Source organism: Marmota flaviventris, chromosome 3 (genome assembly GCF_047511675.1).
Source record: "Marmota flaviventris isolate mMarFla1 chromosome 3, mMarFla1.hap1, whole genome shotgun sequence".
Taxonomy (NCBI): Eukaryota; Metazoa; Chordata; class Mammalia; order Rodentia; family Sciuridae; genus Marmota; species Marmota flaviventris.
This window is the reverse complement of record NC_092500.1, coordinates 101,389,749-101,414,273: the sequence shown is the minus strand read 5'-3', so window position 1 is coordinate 101,414,273 and position 24,525 is coordinate 101,389,749. Positions and strand designations below refer to the sequence as shown.

General features: G+C 33.6%; 1 protein-coding gene across 5 annotated transcripts in view; it reads right to left on the bottom strand.

The window, feature by feature from the left end:
- Window positions 1–24,525, bottom strand: part of Kat6a (lysine acetyltransferase 6A) — a 104,104-nt gene that overhangs the window by 36,691 nt on the left and 42,888 nt on the right. For 3 of the 5 annotated variants that reach the window (XM_027939244.3, XM_071610177.1, XM_071610178.1), the window contains 6 exons: window positions 14,938–15,046; window positions 10,488–10,603; window positions 9,817–9,898; window positions 7,587–7,722; window positions 5,953–6,269; window positions 3,666–3,784 (listed from right to left, as the gene is read on the bottom strand). In XM_027939244.3, coding sequence (XP_027795045.1) covers window positions 3,666–3,784; window positions 5,953–6,269; window positions 7,587–7,722; window positions 9,817–9,898; window positions 10,488–10,603; window positions 14,938–15,046 — 879 coding nt within the window. Of the gene's footprint in view, window positions 1–3,665; window positions 3,785–5,952; window positions 6,270–7,586; window positions 7,723–9,816; window positions 9,899–10,487; window positions 10,604–14,492; window positions 14,574–14,937; window positions 15,047–24,525 lie in introns of those variants that run through there. The other 2 variants (XM_071610179.1, XM_071610180.1) reach the window with 2 other exon arrangements.

The window sequence follows — 24,525 nt, the reverse complement described above, 5'->3', positions numbered from 1 at the left end:
TATATTGTAAAAATAAATATTTAAATTCAAGAGATGATACTATGTAGGAAAAGCAGACAGGTGAGTGGATAGAAAGTAGTACACCGTGGTTAAAAATATGCTGTCTTATTGTAGGGAGTTAGGGAAGGTCTCTTTGATAACATGACATATGGGCAGAGACCCAAAGGGAATGAGTAGCAAGCCAACTAAGAAAGGCAATCAAACAGAGAATAGAAATAGAAATAGGCTCCAAGACACTAGTGTGCTCAGTGTGTGTGAGTAAGAAGAAAAGGTCTGTAACAATAATGGCAAAAGTAGAAGAAGAGCATCCAAAGAGGAAAGCAGAGACAAGATCACACAGAACCTCAGAAATGAGGGTACAGATTTTGGTTTTTAAAATTCCAAGCAAGTTTGAAAGACACTAAAGGTTTTCTGAACACAAGTTTTCAACTTAAGTATGAAAATAATTAATCTGGCCTCCGTGCTGGTATGAGGGGCAAAAGCAGAAACCAGGAGATTAGTCTGGATATTATAAGAGTCCAAGCCAGAGATGACAGTGATTTTGAAGCAGTAAGCAGTAGTCAATATTCTTGATATATGTGGAAGGCAGAATCGTTAGATGGACTGAATGTGGAGTATAAGAGAAAGATAAAGAATCAAGGATGATACCTCTTTGAGCCTACGCAAGTACAAAAGTAGAATTACTGTTATGGTTTGGATCTTAAATGTTCCCTAAAGGCCTTGTGTTAAAGGCTTTATCTTCAGTTAGTGGTGATCCTGGAGTTGGAGGAACCTTTAGGAGGTGGGACCTAGAGGAAGAAAGGTCACTGGGAACATGCCCTTGAAAGAGACACTGGGCCTCTGGCCCCTCCCCTCTTTCATTCCTGGCTACCATGAGGTGAGAGCCTCCTCCCCTATACATTTCTGCCATGATGTACTATGCTGCCACAGACCCAAAGCAATGTGGTCAAGTGACTATTGACTGAAACCTCTGAAACTGTAAGCCAAAATAAACCTTTCCTCCTTTGAAGTTGATTATCTCAGGTATTTTAATCACAGCAATGAAAAGCTGACAAACACAACTAACACTTATTCCCATTCTCCACTAAAAGGTACCAGGTAACTAGGCTAGAACAATAAGAGACTAGAACATCTTGTGGTGGCCAGAAGTAAATAAAAAGGATGAGACACATCAAAAGGACACAAGAGCCAGACATTCCCCAAACTTGGAACAATTGAAGCACAAAAAAAAAAAAAAAAAAAAAATTAATTAATATCTACAAATTATTTAACCCATATAGTAATCTGATTCTTAAAAGAATAAATAAATAAATGGGAAGGAGAAAAGACTATCCGTTATAGCAGAATGCCAATTAATAAATGTTAAAAAAATGGAATTAGCAAATCATATTTGCCAACCAACAAAGCGAATATTTCAGGTGAAAACCATCATGCTAAAAATTTCATAAAAAACAGGATGTTTGCATGACCTCAAAGTATGTCACCACTTTATAATTAGATAGAAAATAATAATTTTACATGGCAGAAAAACACTTAAACTGAGTAATCAAAATTAATATCACATACAATAGAACAGAGATATTACATACATCCTGATATGATGCACTGAGGAGAACATATCCCCTCTGTGGTATTTTTTAAAAATATTTATTTTTTTTAGTTTTAGGAGGACACAATATCTTTATTTTATTTTTATGTGGTGCTGAGAATCGAACCCAGTGCCTCACGCATGCTAGGCGAGCTTGCTACCACTTGAGCCACATCCCCAGCCCCCCTCTGTGGTATTTTTAAGATCATGATAAAACACAGAACAATCTCAAAGTAATGGGTATTCTATGAAATAAATGATCTGTATACGTCAAAATTGCCAAGGTCATGAAAGATAAGGACTGTGGAGACTAAAGAGAAATGAAAATTAAATGAATAATCTACACATGATCTTAGATTATGTGGTGCATCAGGAAAAGTTATTTTTTTCTTCTAATATAAAAATCATCAGTAATACAATTAGTGAGATTTGAATTATACCTTTGGATTAGACAATGGTACTTTGTGCTAACTGATTTGATTATTCTCATGTATAAGAATGTCCTCATTTTAAAGAAACACACACAAAAAATTAGAAGTTAGCACTATGTCTACAACTTAGCTGGGAAACAAAAGGTACTTCTAGTCATAAAGAAAATACCTCCTTCTTTGAGGTCCTACTGAAACTCCATGTATTTCTACTATAATACCTAAAATGCTTCATTGTACTTACTGGTAGGAAAAAAACAAAAAACAAACAAACAAAACAGGCCTTGAGAGATTGAGAAACTTACCCAAAGTAAAAGTTAGTATATGATAGATCAGGTCTTGAAACCACATCTCTCTGACTTATAGCTAGAATATTGTTAAATCATAAGATAGAATGCTGAGTAAATGCTTACTGAGTAATTATACTGATGTTTTTATTTTTCAAAAGTACTCACATAATGATAGACATAAACAGCCTAATCACCAACTGGTCTCTTACTATAAAATATTTTAATTATACAACTGTACAATCATAAAAGTTATATAATTGTATAATCTGTAGCATCAACTTTATAAATACTTACTTTCATGATAAGAGATAACTTAATTTGGTTTATGTAGTAAGTTGGTTGGTAGCAAATAAGGAAAAAAAACAAAGAAAAACAAACATAATCTAGAAGAGCCTGTAAGATCTAGTCCCTGCACTTTTCTAACCTCACCTCCCACATTCTCTACACCCTATGTTCTTCATCCTAAAGCACTTCAGTTTCCACATATATTCCACTTGTCATATTCATACTATTTCATATATTTTGAAATAGTATGAATATGACAAGTAAGCATATTCATGACAAGTAAGCATGCTTTCCCCTTTCTTGGATATGTTCATTTTCACTTCTGTTCCTTCTGATCAGATGTGACCCCAATCCCTGTTATTCTGATAAGCTACTCTATATCCTTTAAGACCCTTCACTGAATTTCCCAAGAGAGATGCTTGCTTCCCTATTCTTCCAATACTGTGTACTTCATAATGAAACTTTTCATATTAATAAGATTTTTATTTTCATGTCTTTTTTAAAAAATGTTTTTAGTTGTAGATGGACACTATATCTTTATTTATTTTTATGTGGTGTTGAGGATGGAACCCAGTGCCTCGTGCATGCAAGACAAGTGCTCTATAAGAGCTACAACCCCAGCCCTGCATGTCCTTTTTTCACTATATTTGAGAGAAGGAACTCTGTCATTTACTTTGGCATCTATAGCACCTGGCACATAAATAAGTTTTTTTATCTATATATTTATAGTTTGCCCTGTCACATATGATTAAGACAGAAGCATTTAACAAATATTTCTTGAACTAATGAATATGTATGCTTTATTACACTCAAGAAGCTCTTTTCTTCATACAATAGGACAGAAAATTTAAAAATTAAGTTCACTTAATATTGGTAACCAAAGCAATGTGTTTATCTACAAAACTGAAACAGTTATGGTTTTGAAAGGAATACCCTAACCAGCAGAGCTACATATACAAACCACTCCTTTCTCAGAATAGATGAATAAGCTGCTTTACCAACAACATAATCAAATCTCTGTTTCTCATTCATGAACAAGTTGGTTGATTGTCCATTCTGAACATCCAACTTTACCTGCAGTGCTTGTTCTTGGATATCACGAAATAATTCCATATCTTTCTCAGTCATGATTTCCTGGCTCCCAAAAAGCCGCTCCTCATTTTCTTGTTTGCCATCCCAGCCATCCTGATTGTCTGCACATAAAGAAAGGACTCATATGTTATTTGCACTATCCTTAATTTAATGCATGAACTTTCAACCTGAAGACCTTAATACTATTATATAACAGAAAAAAGGACAGCATTAAATTGACTTCTAGAAAGATAGTACTCAATAAAGAATCTTTACATATTATATCTGCCTTTTAATGAACATCCTGAGTTGTCTTAAAGCTTTCAAAAATATGACATAACCAAATTTAAACGTCATTAATAGATTACATTTTAACAGGCAGAATAAGGAGTATAAAATTTATTTTGAAATAGTATGAATGACACTTTCAGTATGATTTTAATGTGTCAACATTCAAAAAGATAATCTCCAAAGTAGCTACCTTAACTGATACCAGGTAGTACTAACTCCCCTCACTTTCTGGGTGCCCTGTTAAAGCACAAACTCCACAAACCTGAGGACCACAGATGATAATCCTCTGGGTAAGTATGAAAAATTATGATAATCATCCACTAAATGATGGCTCTTCCTCAACTGGGCAAAAAAATTAGTGAAGGGAGTATTTGGGGTTATGTAGATCATTATCCTTTGCATTTGAAGATGACACTGCTGATGGCCTCATTTCCTCTTTGTATGAGTATGGCTGAAAAGACCAATCAGTGACAGTTCTTTTCAAATCGACTGCACATACAGGCTGTCTGTTATTCATTTAGTACAAGAAGAAAAAGGACAAAGACTCATTGTTGACAATATTCCCAAACTGAAAAAAAAAAAAAAAGTACAATCTAAAGGTACTATGTCACTTTAATGCCCCCTAGTGCATGACACATATGGATGCAGTCACAGATCTAGTACAGCACTCTGTAGCAGTGTAAAATCATGTACAAATTGTTCCTTAAAAGTCTATAATTCATAAAGAAAATGACAGAGCCTACTAAAGCAAATACAACAATGCCTAAAGTTTAATGATAGTTCTCTGTATACTTTATACATTTGCTTTAACAATTTCTATTTTTAAAACTTTCCAGAAGATTCTTTTAATAATTCATTTCTAGTGCAAATGGTTAATGCAAAAATGTCTTTCATTAGGATTTGCTTTGAAATTCTTTCATTCTAAATCTAACCTAAATGGATTACATATTTTCTTAAACATGCTCAGAATGAAGCTTATCTAAAGTCTACATAAGCTGATAAAAGATATGAAAAGTCTTGAAAACTTAGAGAGTAATTAGTTGATTTCCACTCTAGTGGAAAATGAATCAATAAAAGAGGAACCTAATAATGATGAGGATATTGTCTCCTGCACTGGACCAATCAACCACTTAAATACGCAGGAATGAAGAAGCAGTGAATACACTTACCAAAGGGACACCGGGAAGAGGGTATCAAAGTTAAGAAATTCTCCTGCAGTAAGTCAAACACTATCTTGTGATCCAAGAGTTCATCCTCATTCATCTACTTTCCTCAGAGCCCTTTCTACTTCCTTCACCTTATTAAGTACACTAAATTCAAAGCTCAGTAATGAGGCTATTTTAAGATTTAATTACCAGGACAGCTAATCAGAGTATTCTCTGACTTACTATACCACTGAGTCCTCTCTACATATGTTTTCTACTGTGAAAACAAGGGAACCCAGCCTAATATACAGGCAAATTGTCTGCAGCAGTGGTTTTCTCCCCCACCTTCTCTCTCCATTTAACCCATGAAAACTTCCAAATAAATTTCTTAAAACGTGAAGTAGAAAAATCAGTAACCTTATCATATTTACATATATTTTAGTCTTTTCTGTATGTTCAACAGTAGTTTAACCACTTCTGGTCTTTCCAAATTCCTCCCAGGAATATAGCAAGCATCATCATGCTCATTACATGTTTTAATTAGTACTTTAAATGCAAATTTATCCTTAATTCGAAGTTATACCCCAAATGTCTATAGGTTAGATTCTTTGTGCTTCTACCAAAATATTATAGTTTCTTTTTGCCAAAGAGTTTCAACTGGTCCACTCTGCTACTTCATCTCTAGCCTCTAATTCTGCCCTAGTATCATATAAATATGTATCTTTAACAAATTTTTATATTGTGTAATCAATGTTTTATTATCAAGTATATATCTATTCTAGATAATTAGTGTTACTCCAAACAATATACTTTTGGAATACTTTTTTGATTCTAAGTTTGTTTCAAACTTTTACCTGTGGGCCAATCTGAAGTGCTTGATTTTCTGTTGCCCTTTTTCCTGATTCTATATTGCTCAGAGTAGTCTACCACTTCCCCTCGAGCTTTCCGCCCATCAGGGGAAGGGGTGAAGAATTTGGTAAGGCCATCAATGAGCCCTTTGGTTTTCTTGTTGAACTTCAAGGGGACACTGCTATCTCTGCAGAAGTCCAAGCCATCTATTTGCTCTAAATATCCTTCTTCTGATGATGATGCTGACTGTCCGGAGAGAGTGATTTTACGTTTCCGACCCCTTCCAGGGCCAGTTCGAACTTTGCTGAAGGGACCCTTTGATCTAAAGAATGAAACATGGAAAAAACAGAACTATTAAAAAGAAATCATTATAAGGCTGAAATTTAATATACAACATAGAAAATAACCTACAGCTTTATAAAACAATGTGCAACATATTGTTAAGAAAGTTCTGTAAACTATAAATAGCAAACAAATAAGAATTTTATTATTATTAGAAACATCTATTTCCAGGACACCTAGTTAATTATAGTAAAACAAATCCTAAGTCAGAAGTCCAAAAACACAAGTTCAAGTCATAATTCTGTCACTTACTAGCAATGTATCTTAGACAAATCACATTCTCTAAGTATTAGTGTCTTCATTAGTGAAATGAGAGTTGGACCAGAATATCTAATATTCTTCCAGGTTTAAAGGCCTATAATACTGTGATCTTTATACTAACTCAGAATTATCCTTTTACCTCTAAACACAAAGATGAGTTCCTCTCTAGATGTCAGAAATAAAAAGATCATTTTATAGGAAAATTAAAGCTTGATTTCTTAAGATTAAAAATACAGACAATCATACTGGTTGTATATATTTCAGGCTGCTAATGTTCAACATTTCAGTTATATTACCTTCAAGGTAGTATTAAATATAGAAAACGAAGGTAAAACTTTTTTGAGAGCAAAGAGAGATTCATAGACCAGTTGAAAGTTTATATAATATCAATAATGAATTACTACAGAGATTTTTTTAAAAACCAGAATTAGCTACTCAATCTTGCCCCACATCCTCCAGAAATAGCCTAGTTTCCTAGTCCACAATTTCTGATTTTTGCTAATAGATAAAAATACACTACTTTATATCAGAAGAACATGAAAATGGGACTTGGCTATCACATCAATAGGAAGTGATCCATACACTTAATACATATAAACAACTGGGAATACATTAAGAAGAAACCTTGTAAAATACTACAATAACAAAAATTTTCTTTGCTATGTTCTTACATGAGAAGCAAAACAATACAATGGTTAAAAGTCATGCCTTAGTACCTAGTACCAGTAATCCCAGTTCAACATTTACTATATAACCTTGTGCAAGTTAACTTCCCTAGGCCTTAGTTTCCTCTTTCAAAAACCAGAAGTAACACAGTAGCTACATATCATTGGGTTTTAGGGATAATTAAATGTATTAATGCATGTAAAGTACTTAGAATAGGCTAGTACTTTATTAAGGACTTAATAAATATTGGCCATTGTTAAATATAATTACAACAATGAAAAACTTTTTTTCATAAGAAAACAAGTGAATCCTACACTATAGAGAAAGCCCTATCCTTTTCTCCCCTCACCTTGCCACAAGTACAACTTACACCGTGTTTTGTTTCTTTAACCTGTTTTTTGGACGTCCTATTGGATTAGCATAGCGCCGTTTTATCTGTGCAGCCTTCTTTTGTAGAAGTTTTCGTCCTTTTTTCCTAGGTCGACATATTTGACATATCCACATGCCTATAAAGAAGTAAAATTCCACACAAAAGTATGATAGACATAAAAAATTCAAAGGTTTTAGACAGTCTTACTCAAGATCTTAATCTCTTTCAGGTAAGGTCTAGCAAATAAAAATCTAATGAAAGTCCCCCAGAAAAATAAACATGAAGACATATATACACAAAATTCTAAAAAAAACCTAAAAGGGATTTGCATATACCCTTGGATGCTTACAAATGGATGGAATCCACTAATTCTCAATTAAAAGTCTCTGTTCTACAACCAGGACCCTGATATTGGTGTGATTACTATTCTGTAAACAAAAAGATGCCAAGCTTCTAAGGGTGATGGTTGTTTCCAAGTCAGAGCAAGGAAAATATAAGATAATCTGGAAGATCGTACACTGTCAGAAAATAAAGAAATAATCAAAAAATGACAGAGGCATGTTAAAAAAGACACAGGAGTCAACCTGAAGGTATTCCCAATGGCCAAATCTGGGATAATTTGAGCAATGTATGAAAGTCCAAAGGATAAAATAAATATTCATAATGACAGAAATTGAATAAATAAATAAATGCAAAAAAGGGACAGTTTATCTTTACAGTAAAATTTCAACTAACAAATGTAGAAAGAATGATGGATGTAGAAAGTCACAGTATGCAGGCATCACAGTTATAAGTGGTTAAAAAAAGCATCATTCATAGATGCTAGAGTAAGTGGGAAAAGGGGAAAAACAATAAGCTTAAGGTGTCGGTCAGACTTCTTCACTGTAATCAAATGATCAAAACTGACAATATTAGCAATAAGATATATCGTTAATATATACCTCTGTTATGATGCACTGAGAAGGGCACCACATCACTTGTATGAAACTGTCAAAATTCAAAATTTCTAATAATGAGAAAGCAACAAACAAACCTGACCTGAGGGACTTTCTATGAAATAACAGACCAAGGTTAAGAAAATGTAGAGGTCAAAAATGACAGTCAGGAATTATCACAGACGGAAAAAGACTAAAGTAATATGACAACTAAATGTAACGTAAGGTCCTAGATTGGATCTTGGGCCAAAAATTTAAATGAGGTCTATAGATTAGTTAACCATACTATATCAACATTAATTTCCTGGTTTTGACAGTTACACTATGGTTCTGTAAGATAATATTAGGGAAGCTAGGTAAAGAATATGATGAGAGCTCTCTCTACTTCTTTTGCCACTTTTAAGTATGAAATAAATTCAAGATATAATGTTTTTTGTTTTAAACTAGTAAAATCTCTTTTGTAGAATACACAAGATATAAGTCCTAAGAAAACTTTCTTTATTTTGTCTTATCTCAGACTTCAAATAAATGGAAAAGGGGACTATTTATTTATTCTAATACGTATAAATTTAAGGTTTTTCAAAAGGAAACAATCAATAGAATGGCCTAATAGTAATTTCAAGTAAGGCTCTAAAGTGGCTCTATACTTGGCTATAATGTAGGGTTCAATCCTTTTCCTTCAACAGGAAAACTTTCTCCTAATCAATATTATCAAATACCCTGCGCCTATTTTACTTAAGAAACTTTTAAATCACAAAATCAAAGTTAAAATATAATTTGTGATAGAACAAAACAAGAGTAAGTGAATTTTTCTTTAAAGTTAACTATAAACATATAAGATGATATTTCATAGAAATCCATCCAAAAAGCATATAAACAAATACACTTCAAGGAATAGGAATCAAAAGAGTACAATATTAACTTGTACCCTTATGATTTGGACACTTATTTGTTCACTACTTTATGAAACTTATTTTTTTTTTAAGTTTTTTTTCCTTTAAATTTTAAATAAATCAGATCTCAATAGTTCTAGGCCCCTCAAAAGTGCTGAGCTGCAGTATAATCAACATGACCTAATATAATTTCATTTCCTCTTTTTAAAAGAGATATTTCAAGTTATTATGCAAAGTAAGTGTTTTGGCCTCTAACTTTCCCTACCCTTAATGTGACAATTCTCTTCCTACTTATATAACCCCCAAAAGAATCAATTATTCTTTTATTTTAATGGTAGCTATAATGTGCTTTCACTAACATTTCTTTATACTCTCAATTTGATTTCTGAAAGTACTGTTCACCTTTTGGCATCCGCGTGAGTGGTGGGTCACAACACTCCATGTGAAAACCTCGGTCACATGAATCACAAAAGAGCATGTTATCCTTAGAAAAAAAAGAAAAGATAGTTCTGCTTAAATTTATGAAACAGAGACATATCAAGATCATGACTTCATAAAACTTAGGAGGCTTCAAAGATCTCAAGAGATGAGCTAGCTATAATATTATGTTCCCTTAAACATATTAACTAAGTTAAAAGTCTGATTTAGCCAAAAGTTTTGTTTCGTTCCATCTTTAATGAAAAGCTACAGTTCCATTACTTTTCAATACTGGAAACAACCAGAAAAAAAGCTAACCCTGGTCTGTTTTAATAAAAAAGGAGAATGTGTTATTAGGAAGCAAACATTCCTAAATGAATGTCTCCATACTGCTCAAAGAAATTTGATGAGAATTTCCTTAAAATGGCTTAGTTCTCTACAAATTATTATTGTGATGATTTATAAACTACCTAGAAATATTCTAAGTCTAAATGAGCAAATATTCTAAATTAATGTCATCTAATTTAAACAGGCTACTATTCTAAATATTACTGGACCAAGTGACTGACAAATGACCAGCCTCACTTGAATAGAAATGCCAGTTTAACATTCTACTTCTAAGTGAAATACACACATTGGAAGGCAAAGATACTCACTGCATTTTTGCCTTGATCTCTACAGGAGCTGCATGTTTTACACTCGATGCACTGCCATCGTAAGGCCTTCACTCTAACCGTTAGTTCAGGGGAAAACTTTAAACAGGATGGATGACCTAATAAAAGGGGGGGAAAATTCACAAATGAAAAAAAACATCAAAAATTATTTTGTAATTGTACTACAGAAATATTGTAGAAAAAGACAATTATCTTAAAATCAAAAATATATGAAAATAAGATGATTCTAGAAGCTTGCCATTAATGTTCTCATCAGTTTTATTAACACTAAATAGAATTTAGACCACCTTCCCCAAATTTGATTATAGATACACTCCAAATATAGATACACATACTGGTATGTATATGCATACAATTATGTCCAGGCCACTTCTGAAAGAATACAAAACCCTATCTTTATTGGTAACATTCTAAAAATTCAGTGAGAAGCATTTTGAAAGCGAAGGATTTTATATTTATATTTCCCTTTATACCTTTTGTGCTCTCATTTTGAAAATAATAAGTTACTTTTATGTTTTAAACTATATAATAAAAATTTGACCATTTAAAGTAAGTTATTTGCTCATGATTTAAGGCACTTAGGTTTTTTTTAAAAAAAAAAAAAAAAACTCTTTCAGGAGTGAGTATGGTTGTCATAGAATATGCAGTTTTTGTTTTGTTTCTTCCTTATTGCATTCAAGTAACATCTACACTCATATTCCTTAAACTGATTATATTCCACTGATTTGACATACCATAACCCACATGACCATTTCCCTATCATTAGGTACTTGGACTATATTATCCATAAGAGTTGAGGAGAGAAATCACTATGGATTTGATTCTCAAAAATTTAAGGTAGACTATTTGCCCTCAACTCTAAAAAGATTTATCCCTCTCCCTAAAAGTTTTGCTTACTTTTCTTTGATGTGACAAAAGGCTTATTAAATCATCTTTTCTCTTCTTTTCTATTTCTGAAGAATTTTCTCTTTTATGAGGCAGTAAGTTAATCATCAAAACATTATTAACAATGGGGCTTGGTGGTGCCTGACTATAATTTCAGTTAGTTGGGAAGCTGGGGCAGGAGGACTACAAATTCAAAGCCATGCTGAGCAATTTATCTAAACTGGTAGTTTAGTTTGTCTAGCATGCTCAAGTACCTGGGTTCAGTCACTAACACTGAAGAAAATGAGCATTTCATACATAATCTTATCATCTTTTTCACATTCTACTTTTCCTTTATAAAAACTAGCTAAAAGCCTTCATATGATTGTCATTGTAGAATATGAAATTTTTGTTTTGTTTTTCTTCCTTATTGTATTCAAGTAACATCTACACTCATATTCCTTAAACTGATTATATTCCACTGATTTGACATACCATAACCCACATGACCATTTCCCTATCATTAAGGTACTTAGACTACATTACCCATAAGAGTTGAGGAAAGAATTTACTATGATGAATTATGTTTAACATATACTTTCCTTCTTTTAAATTAATTCCTTAGAATAAATTCTTGAAAGTGAGACCAGTGAGTGAAATGAATTAAATATTTTTATAGCTTGTCAGGTTCAGATGCATTATGAAAACATTTTCCAAAAGCTGTAGTACTCAATGCCACCAGTAAAGTACAAATCTTTAACCATTATTTCATCAATTCCAAGTGGGGACTGTGTGATAACAGTTTTTTATTAGTATAAAAACTGTAAAATGATAAGTTTTTTATTATATAAAAACTGTAAAATGATGTTTCATTGATGCTTTGATGTACGTTGCTATTATTGCTTAGGTATAAATTTTATATGCCTGACAATTCTCTCTTATGTAAACTACTAGGCAGTACTCCATACTTTATGCTTAGAAACATAAGCTTGCTTTAAAGTTAGCATTTGGCTCCTCCTCCCCCCTCCCCAACCTTCTTTACTTTTGTACTGGGGATTTAACGCAGGGGTGCTTTACCATTGAGCTACACTCCCAAGCCTCCCCCGCACCCCGCCCCAGTCTCCCATTTTTTGAGATAGAGTCTTGCTAAATTGCTGAGGCTGGTCTTAAACTTGCAATCCTCCTGTCTCAGATTCCTGAGTCGCTGGGACTACAGGCATTATGAATATCCAGCCCTTTGCCATATGTAATGCAATTATTTCCTCCAAACAGTTCTTGCACTTTTTATTTGGGATATGTTAGTTTTTAATTTAGAAAATATTAACCTTCATATATTTGATTGTCTATGCTTTTCTTCCTTGGTTATTATAATGGCCAGTTGCCAAACTATCTTCTAATCAATGCCTCCTTTTATAGAACCTTTTCCACACTGAATGGGATTGATCTGTGTAACCAACAGGACACTACTGAAATGACAGAATGAGACTTAAAAGGCTAAGTTATAAAAGATATTGCAGATTCCACCTTCCTTTCTCAGATACTTGCTCAGGGGAAGCCTGTTTCAAATTGTCTCATATTGCAGACAATCATGCAGTCCCTAAGAAGAGGCAGTAGCACCAACTCACCAGTTAAGTGAGCCATCATGGAAGCCTCAGGTGACCACAGCACTTAGAATTTTAACTGTAATTGGGGATATAGCTCAATAGTAGAGTATTTTTTGCCTAACATGTGCAAAGCCCTAGGTTCAATCCCAGGCAACACAAAAAGAAAAAACTTAACTGCAACCTCATTAAAGATATCAAGTCAAAACTACCAAGTTAAAGCACTCTTAAATTCCTGATCCACAGAAACAGTATGAAAAAAAAAATGTCCAGGCAGTGGCAAACGCCTACAATCCCAGCATCTCAAGAGGCTGAGCAGCAGGATCCCAAATTCAAAGCCAGTCTCAGCAATTTAGAGAGACCTTGTCTCAAAAATAAAAAATGAAAGGGCCTGGGGACGTAACTCAATGGTTAAGTACCCTTGTGTTCAATTCCTGGTACCAAAACAAAAACAAAAGTCTGTTTCCATTTCAACAGCAATACAGACTAATTATTTATTCGATTATTTCTTTAAAAGCTATCTCTACAGTAATAGTTTAAAAATTATGTTCTTCCATAGCTTAGAGAGAGATCTCAAATGTGCTTCTTCTTAAATGGTAAAGCCAAAACACAATACTCTGCCACCCCATTTCATCTACATCTCAACAAGAATAGATTTGTTTTTGCTTTATACATTTGAGTTCCCATAAAATTACATTTGGGGAAAGGGTTACACTAACTTAAAAAGTTTGGAAAGCACTTCACGACATAATATCTTTATTTTTTGATGATTTTATGGTTTAGATTTAAATCCATCCAGATTCATTTTGGTAAGTGAATATGGTTACCTAGCACTCAAGATCTATTCCCACCTTCTTCTAAGGCTTCTACATATTAAAAATAAAAAGCTAAAAACTATATTTCCTAGACATCTTTGCAGTTAGGCTCTAGATATGAACTGAGCCTAGCTGAATTCCAACTGGATGTATTCAAGGAATATTTGAAATGCAGAAATGAGGCAAAGATCACCTTCCTTCTACTACTGTTTTCTAAAGATAAGTGAAGCCATGAGCAAAGCCACTCTTCTCCTTCACGGCTATTCCAGAGGCAGTTAGGATAATGACCAAATTCAGTATCTCAGTACCCTATACTCAATAGTTTTGTGTTAGACTCATGCTTCCATCTGTCCCAGATAGAGTCAAACACAGTCCTCTGGTGGGTCAGTTTCTGCAGAACTGTTTCCATTTCAAGAGTCCTTAAAGCCCAGCCTAGAGCTTGCCTCTTCTGCCCTTCCAACAATTTCACAAATACCTAATTCCAAAATCCCCATCCTCTTGAAGTATCTATAGTGTGCCTTTGTTTTCTGGACCAAGTCCTGAAGGTTATTGATATAAGACACTGAAAATTAAGCCCATGATCAAAAATAATGCTGGTTTATTAACGCTTTTCCTTGTGAGTTCTTAAAATTCAAAGAATAACTCTGAACTAAGAAATTGGGAGGCTGCAAAATCTTTCTTAGGGCCCAGAATTTCACATTGCTCACCAAATTGCAGTGTCAACACTCTGTGTCCCCATGTGACACAAGTAAGTTTCCATCAAGAAAAACAAATCTGTTATCATCCTGGTTCTACGCATCGAGCCTGAGGCATAAATCAAGAAAGATAAGTAGTGATTATTAAAGAAACTGGCAATAACTTCAAACTGATTGCTGTGATTTAAGCAGATGTTCAATAATGAAACATAAAGATCAACAGGAAAAAAATAAGTACAGTTTTATTACAAAACAACCTAAGATGTGATTTAAATTAACTGAATTAAACATTTCAGCTTTTCAAATCCCTCTCTAGTGTAGAAGTTCACCTCAGTTACCTAAACCAGAGTCAGACTGAAACATTAATTTCAAAAGGATCAAAGGTATCAACTCAGTTACACATACTTCCCTCTGCTTTACCAGGCTAGTGTTAGAAGGTAAAAAGAAAATCACATACCACTATTGCCACAGTCTGCACAGGAGATGAGTTCTTCTGGCTTCTTTTCCCGGTTTTGTTCTTTTGTACCAAGACAGAAACTACAGATGGGGATTGGTTCAGCAACCGGCTGTAAAGAAAAACAATTCATTCAGTACTAGTACTTTTTTTAGTATTAATATAAAGATATTAAAATTACAGCTTTAAATTCTTATAGGAGTCATATATACCTGAAGAATAACTATATCATACTCCTAAAATCCCAACTAAACAGGTGAGTTTTTACAAAGCCTATTTCAGCTGAGCCTTTATGACTGGTCAAAAAAATCATATGTGTTACCTGGAAACCAAAAGATTTCATATGGATTAAACAAAACAAATCCTTTCCTAAGACTGAAAAATTCTAATGAATCAAGTGTAAAAACAGTATCAGTCCCCAAGAGGCATATGAACTAATAGAAAAGCAATAAGATATATACAGATAAACAATGTACAGAGGAAAACAAAGCATTATAAGAAACAGTATTTATAGCATTTATAGTTATTTATGGGAATTTAAATTCTCATTGTGAGTGGGTAGAAAAGAGTTCAGTAAGAATAGGAGGGTGAAGAAACAGGATACAGTCTGATACAGAAATACCAACATGTAGGAGCATCAGAGAAAAAAAGGAGAGTAAACAGTACAAAATTGAGAGAAAACAGAACCAAGAAAAATAATGACACAGGAATTATAAAAAAACAGAGCAACCTACAATCAATTTGGGGAAGATACAGTATGTACTGGATTCTCATTGAAAAACAGTTGGAGAGAAATGCAAATAAAAACTAAATTGAGATTTTTATCTCACTCCAGTTAGGATGGCAGCCAACAAGAATACAAATAATACTAAATGCTGGAGAGGATTTGGAGAAAAAGGAACACTTTTATACTGCTGGTGGGATTATAAATTTGTACAATCACTATGGAAATCTGTATGGAGGTTCCTCAAAAGATTAAGAATGGAAACACCAAACAACCCAGTATTACCACTGGATCATAAAACACTCCTCAGTATTCATCCTAAAGAAATGAAGTTGGCATGATAGTGATATATGCATACCCATGTTTATAGCAACATAATCACAATAGCCGAACTATAGAATCAGCCTAGGTGTGTATATGGAACCAGCCTAGGTGTCTATGAGTGGATGAATGGGTAAAGAAAATGTTGTACATATACACAACGAAGTCTTATTCAGCTATGAAGAATGAAACGATGTCAACTGCAGGAAAACATTTGGAACTTGAGAACATTATGTTAAGAAAAATAAGCCAAACTCAGAAAGTCAGGGGTCATATGTTTCTTCATGTGGAAGCTAGAGAGGAAAACAGAAAATTTTTCATTTTCAATAAAAATTGAGGGGGAAATCAAGAGAGTAGAAGGGACCAAGAGGAAGGACAGGAGGGAAAAGGGAACTATTGCAGAATGATATTGGCCAAATTACACGGTTCTACTGCAAACACCTATCAACATATAACAATGAATTCCATCATTATGTACAACTATAATGCACCAATAAAAAAATACGGAAGAAAAATAGTTGTAGATCTCACTATAAGACAGCCCTTTTTAGTCCTTATTGAACTCAAGTTATAGAAACCAACAAAATGTCATGAGGGAACAGAAAGAAGAGGTAGATGAAAAGAGGTGGTAAAGGGTTTTAGTATTATCTAGGTATTTAAGATGGGAAAAGTTAAACCTGTTTAAATGTAGAAGAGAAGACAAACATGCTTGAAGAGTTTCAAGAAACAAGAAGTAACAGGAATGAACATTTTATGCATTAAAGTCTAGAGGCTGCACTATTCATTATAGTAACCACTATAACGTAGTTTTCAATTAATTAAGTTTAAATTAATTAAGATAAATTTAATTCCTCAGTCACATTAGCTTCAAGGGTCCAAGTCACATGTAGCTAGTGGCGCAACAGTACTGGACAGCATCAAAACAGAATGATTCCATACAGAAAATTCTACTGGATAACACTAGTTTAGAAAAGAGGATGGATTCTAGAACATGACTAAAGAGACTTGGCTTTGTTGTATAAACTGACACAGAGAAACATATTGCTTGGAGGGGGAATAGTGGAAATGAAAAAAAGTTGAGGGTGCCGTTTCTGATAGCTTCCATTATTTCTGGAAAATAGAAATAAAGTCACCTACTAAAAGTGGGACAGGGGTTGGCTAGAGAGAACTTGAAAGAACATGAGAAAGTGATAAATCATTCAGGAAACCGAGATGTGAGACTGGCTGGGGCCAAGAAAAGATAATGAAAACATCCCCTATCAAAATGGAAAATGGAGACACATACCTCAGCCAACAAGATCAGAAAAGCCTCTGTTAACATGGAAAATAAATTCAAAATTTGAGAGAGGAAGGTTGAGGAACTTTCTGCAAAATGGCCTCCATCTGTTCACTATAATAGAAGGCAATATCACTTTCTAAAAGAAAAATAGGTAAATATGGATTTGGGCATTTACAGTGTAGAAAAATCTTAGAAGTCTGTATACGGAAGACTTTAGGGAATCAATAAGTGATGAAAAATAAAACTGTCAGTCCATGAAGGTAAGATTCCAAAGAATCATTTTACGGTGAATCCAACCAAAACAGTTTTACAACCTCCTTAGCACCTTTGAAGCCTTGGACTGACAAAAAGAGAAGCTGGGCTTCATAAACAGAAGAGGGCAGACAGACTAGAAGTATAAGGAGTTAAAGTATCATAAGAATCCCGATGAAACTAACAAAAAAATTCAGCAGGAGATGAAAGAATTGGAAAATGAGGATTGACGACTGTGGTCAGCAGAAGCATTTGTGCAGAACAATAATTATCTTAAACGTAATGAAAATGTCTCTTCTTCCTGAGTCTCTCTCTACCACCCACTCTCTTCTTAAAACAAGTTTGAGAGTAAGGAAAAGCAGCTCTCTCAGGGAAATATGGACCAACTCAACGCAATTACCTATTAATGGTAGGTCAGAATACCTCAGTTTAAATGTTAAGCATATACTTCAACAGGGTGGTTAAAAATAGTTGGGTTCAGATAAAGAACTCTGTGTAAACTGTGATTACCGTAGAGCTGGAAAAGCCTGTATTGGGATAGAAAAAAACTACATGACAGACTGGGAATAGCATCACAACTCAAACTAGTTAAAATTATAGTTAGCATATTTAAGAATAGCAAAGAACTTGGTTAATCAACTATTACTTATGAGATCATTCTACCACTGAAGAGAACAAACGTACATGGATAAAGACAAAGTGTGAAAAGCAGACCATTTTTGCTGTTCTTCAACAAAGGAAATATGTAGTAATTTAGGATTCCATGCCTTCATACGTGTTTTCAATGGAATATTTTCAACCATTAAAAAATAATGAAATTATTTCATTTGTAGCCATAGGTAGAACTGGAGGGCTTTATGTTAAGTGAAATAAGTCAGGCACAGAAAGATGAATACTCCATGTCCTCACTTATATGAGGAAGCTAAAAAGTTGATCTCAGAAGTAAACAGTAGAATAGTAGTTACTAGAGCCTGGGAAGAGTGTGGAAGAGTGAGGGAAGAGAGAGAACTAGAGGAATGAGGGAATGAAGAGAACTATTAATAAGTCCAAGCATACAGTTGAGGAGGAATAACTTCTAATGCTCTATAGTATAGTAGGATAACAATGATGTGTATTTTCAAATAGCCAGTGGGAAGGATTTTGAATGTTCTCAACACTATTGTATAAATGTATTGAGCTGGGCATGATGACACTCGTCTGTAATCCCAACAACTCCAGAGGCTGAGGAAGGAAGATTGCAAGTTCACGACCAGCCTTAGTAACCCTGTCTCAAAAATGAAAAATAAAAAGGGCTGAGGATGTAGCTCAGTGGTAAAGTGCCTCTGGATTCAATCCCCAGTACAGGGTGGGGGACAGGGCACTGAAATGCCACGCGGCATTCCATAAATTTATAATTATTATGTTATCAATAAAAAAATTAAAATACACTTTAATGTCTTCATCATTGAGAACTGCACATGAAATTTCCAATGGCAAAAAAAAAAAAAAAAAGATACTGTTTAAAATCATACCGAAAAAACTCCTAGCAAAACTGTCCTTATGTATATTTCCTATAATATCACTGCTGCTAATATTTATTTTATATATAACCAATGATTCATATTAATAGGCTTTGTCTATCCCAAACCAAATATATTGAGGTCATTCAAATCTATTCATTAAAGTCAGATGGGGAGAAGTAGTGATCCAGACAGACTGGCTGCCTGGTTACTTGGAGCTGTGTAGCGAGTTTAACTAAATTATTCTGGCACTTAATCAAATGAACATAATCTTAGACCTTGATTATCCATGCCACAAAACAATTCTCTGATTAGTTTCAGTAATGAAAACTTAAGTTTATAGTGTGAAACTTAAGTTAACGATTTATAGTGTGAAAATAAAGCTAAGAAGTAATTTCTTAAGTCAAATAAAGGCACTGGTCCAAGAATATTGAAATTGTATGGAAACAGTTTTCAGTACTACATGGCAATGTAGTCATAATCAGTTTAATCTACACACTTCCTGATGAAGATGTATTCTCTTTGACATAATAGGATCAATCATGAGAATGATAAATTTTTCAACTACCAAAACAACTGAAACCACAGAGACATTACTAACAATTATTGTGATATTTTTAACTAAGTGATAATTTCAGGGTTTTTGTTGTTCATGTTGTTGTTTGATTTTTTTTTTTTTTCTTGTTAAATACTATTTTGGAAAAGAGTAACAGTAATTTAGGGATTGTTTTACCTGAGAAGCTATAAGCAAATAATAATAATAATAAATCATCTAGGTTAAGACATAGCCTATGAAGTTTAATTTGTTGATCAAATGCACTGCTTAATCAGTACACACTGTTTCAAAATATGCAGAACTATGTTTTTTAAGAACATAAAAAAGTTACACCTCCAGTCATTCTCATTGTCAAACTATCCATGAGAAAACCAGTGACTCAGGGCTAAAACTACTTTAGGTATACTGTTAAGATTTGACCCTGCAATGTATTGAGAAACTATGATAAAGACAGATTCATGCCAAAACCTGTGTAAAGACAGACAATATGCCATATAATCATTAATCCCAGACTTGTCCAAGCTGTCCTTATACCATATAGTTCCTATGACCTATATAAAATAATCCTATTCCAAGAGCTAATGAAAGAAGAATAAAGGTTGTAGCAAATGACTTTACACACTATTAAACAGAGAAGCCAGAGTGAACCTGTTAAAAGGTAAATCAAAACTTGTCATTCAGCTATTCCAAACCTGCCAGTACAATGCCTTGCTCTCAAATGTCACATGAACTATAAGGCCTTATGTGATCCCATGCCCCCCGCCCACAGGATTACCTCTCTGCCTCTGTCTTCTATTGGCCTCATTCTCTGACATTCTACTCCAGCTTCTTCACTTCTATTACTTCAATAAGTCAGATATTCCACATACAAGGCCTCTACATTTACTTTCTTCTATGTAGAATGCTCTTTCCTTCTCTGTAGAATTCCTCTTTCCTATTCTTCAGATCTCTACTCAAAAGTCATCTCAGTAAGGCAGTCTCTGAAACCCCATCTAACATTTCAAAGCAACCTATCCACTACAATAACACATAACTCCTTGCATACTTTATTTTTTTCTTTAACCCTTTCACTAATTAATGTGTATATGGGTATCTTATTCAGTATTTGTTGTTAACTAAATACAAATTCTATAAACGTTCTGCTTTAGGACTATATTACCATCTATCTGTTTAGGACTATATTACCACCTATCTGTTTAGACTATCTGTTTAGGACTATATTACCAGTACAAAAAATAGTGCCTCACATATAGTAGGCACTCAGCAAGTATTGCTGAATGATTAATTACTGTGTAGAACTAGAAACATCAAGAAAAACAGTACCCTATATGAAAAGAATACGAATTGGGTATGAGCCTGAAAGTATTCTGTGTAGCTCAAATATAACTATGATCATTAATGTTCTACTGACTACAAAGCAACTCACAATGCGATTTTACAGCCACTGTAACCCACCTCCATTCAATTTCTCAAAAGTAAGGGGAGACTTGTGGCTGGATACATTTAGGTTATACCTTGTACCATCTATTTGTTGCCCTTTATCAACTTATAAAACATGTTGAGATCTCCAAAATAATCACCAGATGGCAGCATTTAGGCAAACATATGGTAGATGCTCTGATGACAAGTAGAATATTCTGACTTGAGTTTTTGAAAATAACTTTGAAAAATAAGATTTCCACTACGTGAAATTTCCATTACTTGATATCATGAAATAAAAGCATTTATGGACACAATTATTTAATTGATAAGGGCATTTTCTAGATATCCAGATTCATCATCTAAAATAATTTCATTTTAAAGCCTTATTTTCATTTCTTTCCCCCTAAGACTTTTGTTGTTGTTCTTTTTAGTTATATATGACAGTGAATCTATTTTGATATAATTATACAAACATGGAAATTTTCTTATTCTAGTTAGGATCCCATTCTTGTCTATGTACATGATGATGGGATTCACTGTGTTGTTTTCACATATGTACACAGTAAACTTATGTCAGATTCATTCCACTATCTTTCCTTTTCCTATTCTTCCTTTATTTTCATTGTCTCTATTGTGCAATGTTTTCTGAGGAACTCAAATTCACCTCTCTGTTGTCGTTGTTGTTTTATTTTTGTAGTGGGGCTTGAACCCAGCAGCGCTTTACACTCAGCTATATCCCTAGTCCTTTTTGTGAAACAGGGTCTCAATAAGTTGACAAGACTGGGCTGGTCTCACCTTGAACTTGCAGTTCTTCTGCCTCAGCCTCCCAAGTTGCTGGGATTACAGGCATGTGCCACCCGGTCATTCTTGTTTGTTTTTAAACTGGCATAAAAGACAGTCAAGAATCTGTACATAATTATTTTTAGTCCTTTCAAGACAGAACTGAATGATAAATTCTAGGATTTGTCACCACCAGAATTTTTAAGGGAAAAAAAAAAACTATACTTATAAATTCAGACTTAGGACTTCAGAAAGCTCTAACAAATGGTAGCTATCAAGCAATAAAAGATACAGGTTGTGCATTCCTGATCTGAAAACTTGAAATGCTGCAAAATTCAAAATGTTTTGTATAACAACTAAAGCCACAAGTGGCAAATTCCATAACTGACCTCCTGTGATAGGTTATAATCAAAATGCAGTCACACTAAAAATACTGTATAAAATTACCCTTCAGCTGTAAGTATAAGGTGTATATGAAAAATAAATTCAGTGTTTGGACTTGAGTCCCATACCTAAGATATCTTTTTACATATAGCAAATATTACAAAATTTAGAACATTTTTGATGCTAAGTATTTTGGATTATAAATTTCCCAAGTTTTAAAGCCATTGGAAATCTCTGAGACAACTTAGGACAGCCAATATTAAAAGAGCATGGAAGAAGAACTTAAATCATAAGACTCCCTATATAACCAAATGTGTTAAGCAAAAAAGAAATAACAGGTGCATTATTCATATATATATATATATGGTATCTATAAGGCATATACCAAAAAATTATGGTCAACTATAATTACTTGCTTTTTTTTTTAAAACCAGTGGTATACCACAAAAGGATATAGACTGTATGATTCCAATTCTATGAGATACCTAAAATATGCAAACTCATGGAAACAAAAAGAATAGACATTACCAGAGTCTGCACAATGGGGCAGGAGAGGAATGGGAAGTTATTAATTGGTAAAATTTGAGATGATGAACAAGTTTTAGTGGTAATGGTTTCACAACATAGTGAAGGTATTTAATGTCACTGAATTGCATACTAATAAGTGGTTAAAATAGTAATTTTTATTTTATGCAAATTTTACCACACTAAAAAAATAAAGAGTATGTATTTTCATATTCTTCTAAGTCAGATGATTTAACAGGTCAAAACACATGCAGTAAGAAACAACTATTATAATTTGTCCTCTCCTTAAAGCCTCTACTTTAAACTGTTCCTGTAGAATCCCTTTAACATTTTAATCTTGTATGTACTACATTAAGAAATATAGTTGTAGCCCACAAAAAATGAAAAAAAAATTAATAACGAACTGTGGCTACTACATTTAAATGTTAACCATTTTATTCTTACTGTACCCTACATGGAAGCTGGTTATTTTAGAATCCAGTTACATAAAAATAACTCAACTTTATGCTTTGCCTTACTCTTTTTTGGTACTGGGTATTTAACCCAAGGGCACTTTATTGAGCTACATTGCCAGTCCTTTTTACTTTTTATTTTGAAACAGGGTCTTGCTAAATTGCTTAAGCCCTCACTAATTTGCTGAGGCTGGCCTCGAACTTGTGATCCTCCTGCCTCAGCCTTCCAAGTCACAGGTGTGCATACCACCATGCCTGGCTTAATAATTTTCTAGTAAGACAAGTCTAAGAATTAAAAACTATCCCTCAGGAACTTCTCAAACTAAAACTTCCTTCTGACCACCATTTGTCTTTATCTAGACAAATTACTCCCTGCATGGACTACCATAAGCTTTTCTCAAATCAATTCCCCCAAAGCTACAAACTAGGACTGACTCTTTGAATATTCTAGAGGTTCAGAGATGTTTGCTTATACTGCCCCTTTCTTTTCCCATAATTTTAATCACTTAAAATCATTTAATTTTATTTTGGAGTACATTTAACTCCAAGTTAATTTTCTTCAATGTATAACTTAGATAATTTTCAGCAGAGGCATTATATATAGTTGATAATTTCTACTGCTAAAGCAATCTCTTAAATAAAATAATACCTAAAAGGATAAAGAAGAATAAGTGTCAGCTTAGAATAGCTGGAAACTGGATTGGTATTTTGAAGGAAACCAAAATGATGCTCAACGGTTGAGCACTAGAAAAACAAGTATTGCTAGATTTTCAAAATACCTAATAATTAAATATTATTGTTTGTTAACACTGGAATATAACAAAACTTTGAGAAAACTCAAAAAAGCATTACTTATATTTCCAAAGCACTTATGTCAGTGAAAACAAAACAACCTGCACAAAATAATTAGAAACCAATTACCATTCACATTATCCACTTACACACCAAAAAACTCAAAAGTACATAACTCTTGAGAGAATTGCTGCATAATTCATTATTTCCAATATTATAAAGGAAATAAACTGGCACATACAGAGTGTATTTTAGGATATTCACACTTTGTTGGAAAGCGATGATGATACTTTATTGAGAAAGATCAACAATCTTAAAACATGGTTCTCTTCCAATCAGACAAGCCCTCCACCCCAAAGTTACCAAATTCCCTGTTCCTTCACTACTGATGTCCTCTGATAAACTTCCTCCTCCCAAATCCTAACAGTTTAGAATTCCATTTTCCTTCATCTTTTCCAGACAGGCAGAAATTATTCTAGTGCCTTGCACAGTGCTGAAATTAAAATACAATAGCAAAAACCCATGCAAAATTCAAATATATTTATGATTTACTCAAAGCTTCTCCTCCTAGATTCTATAATCCTATAGGAAACTGTCCTTTGGTG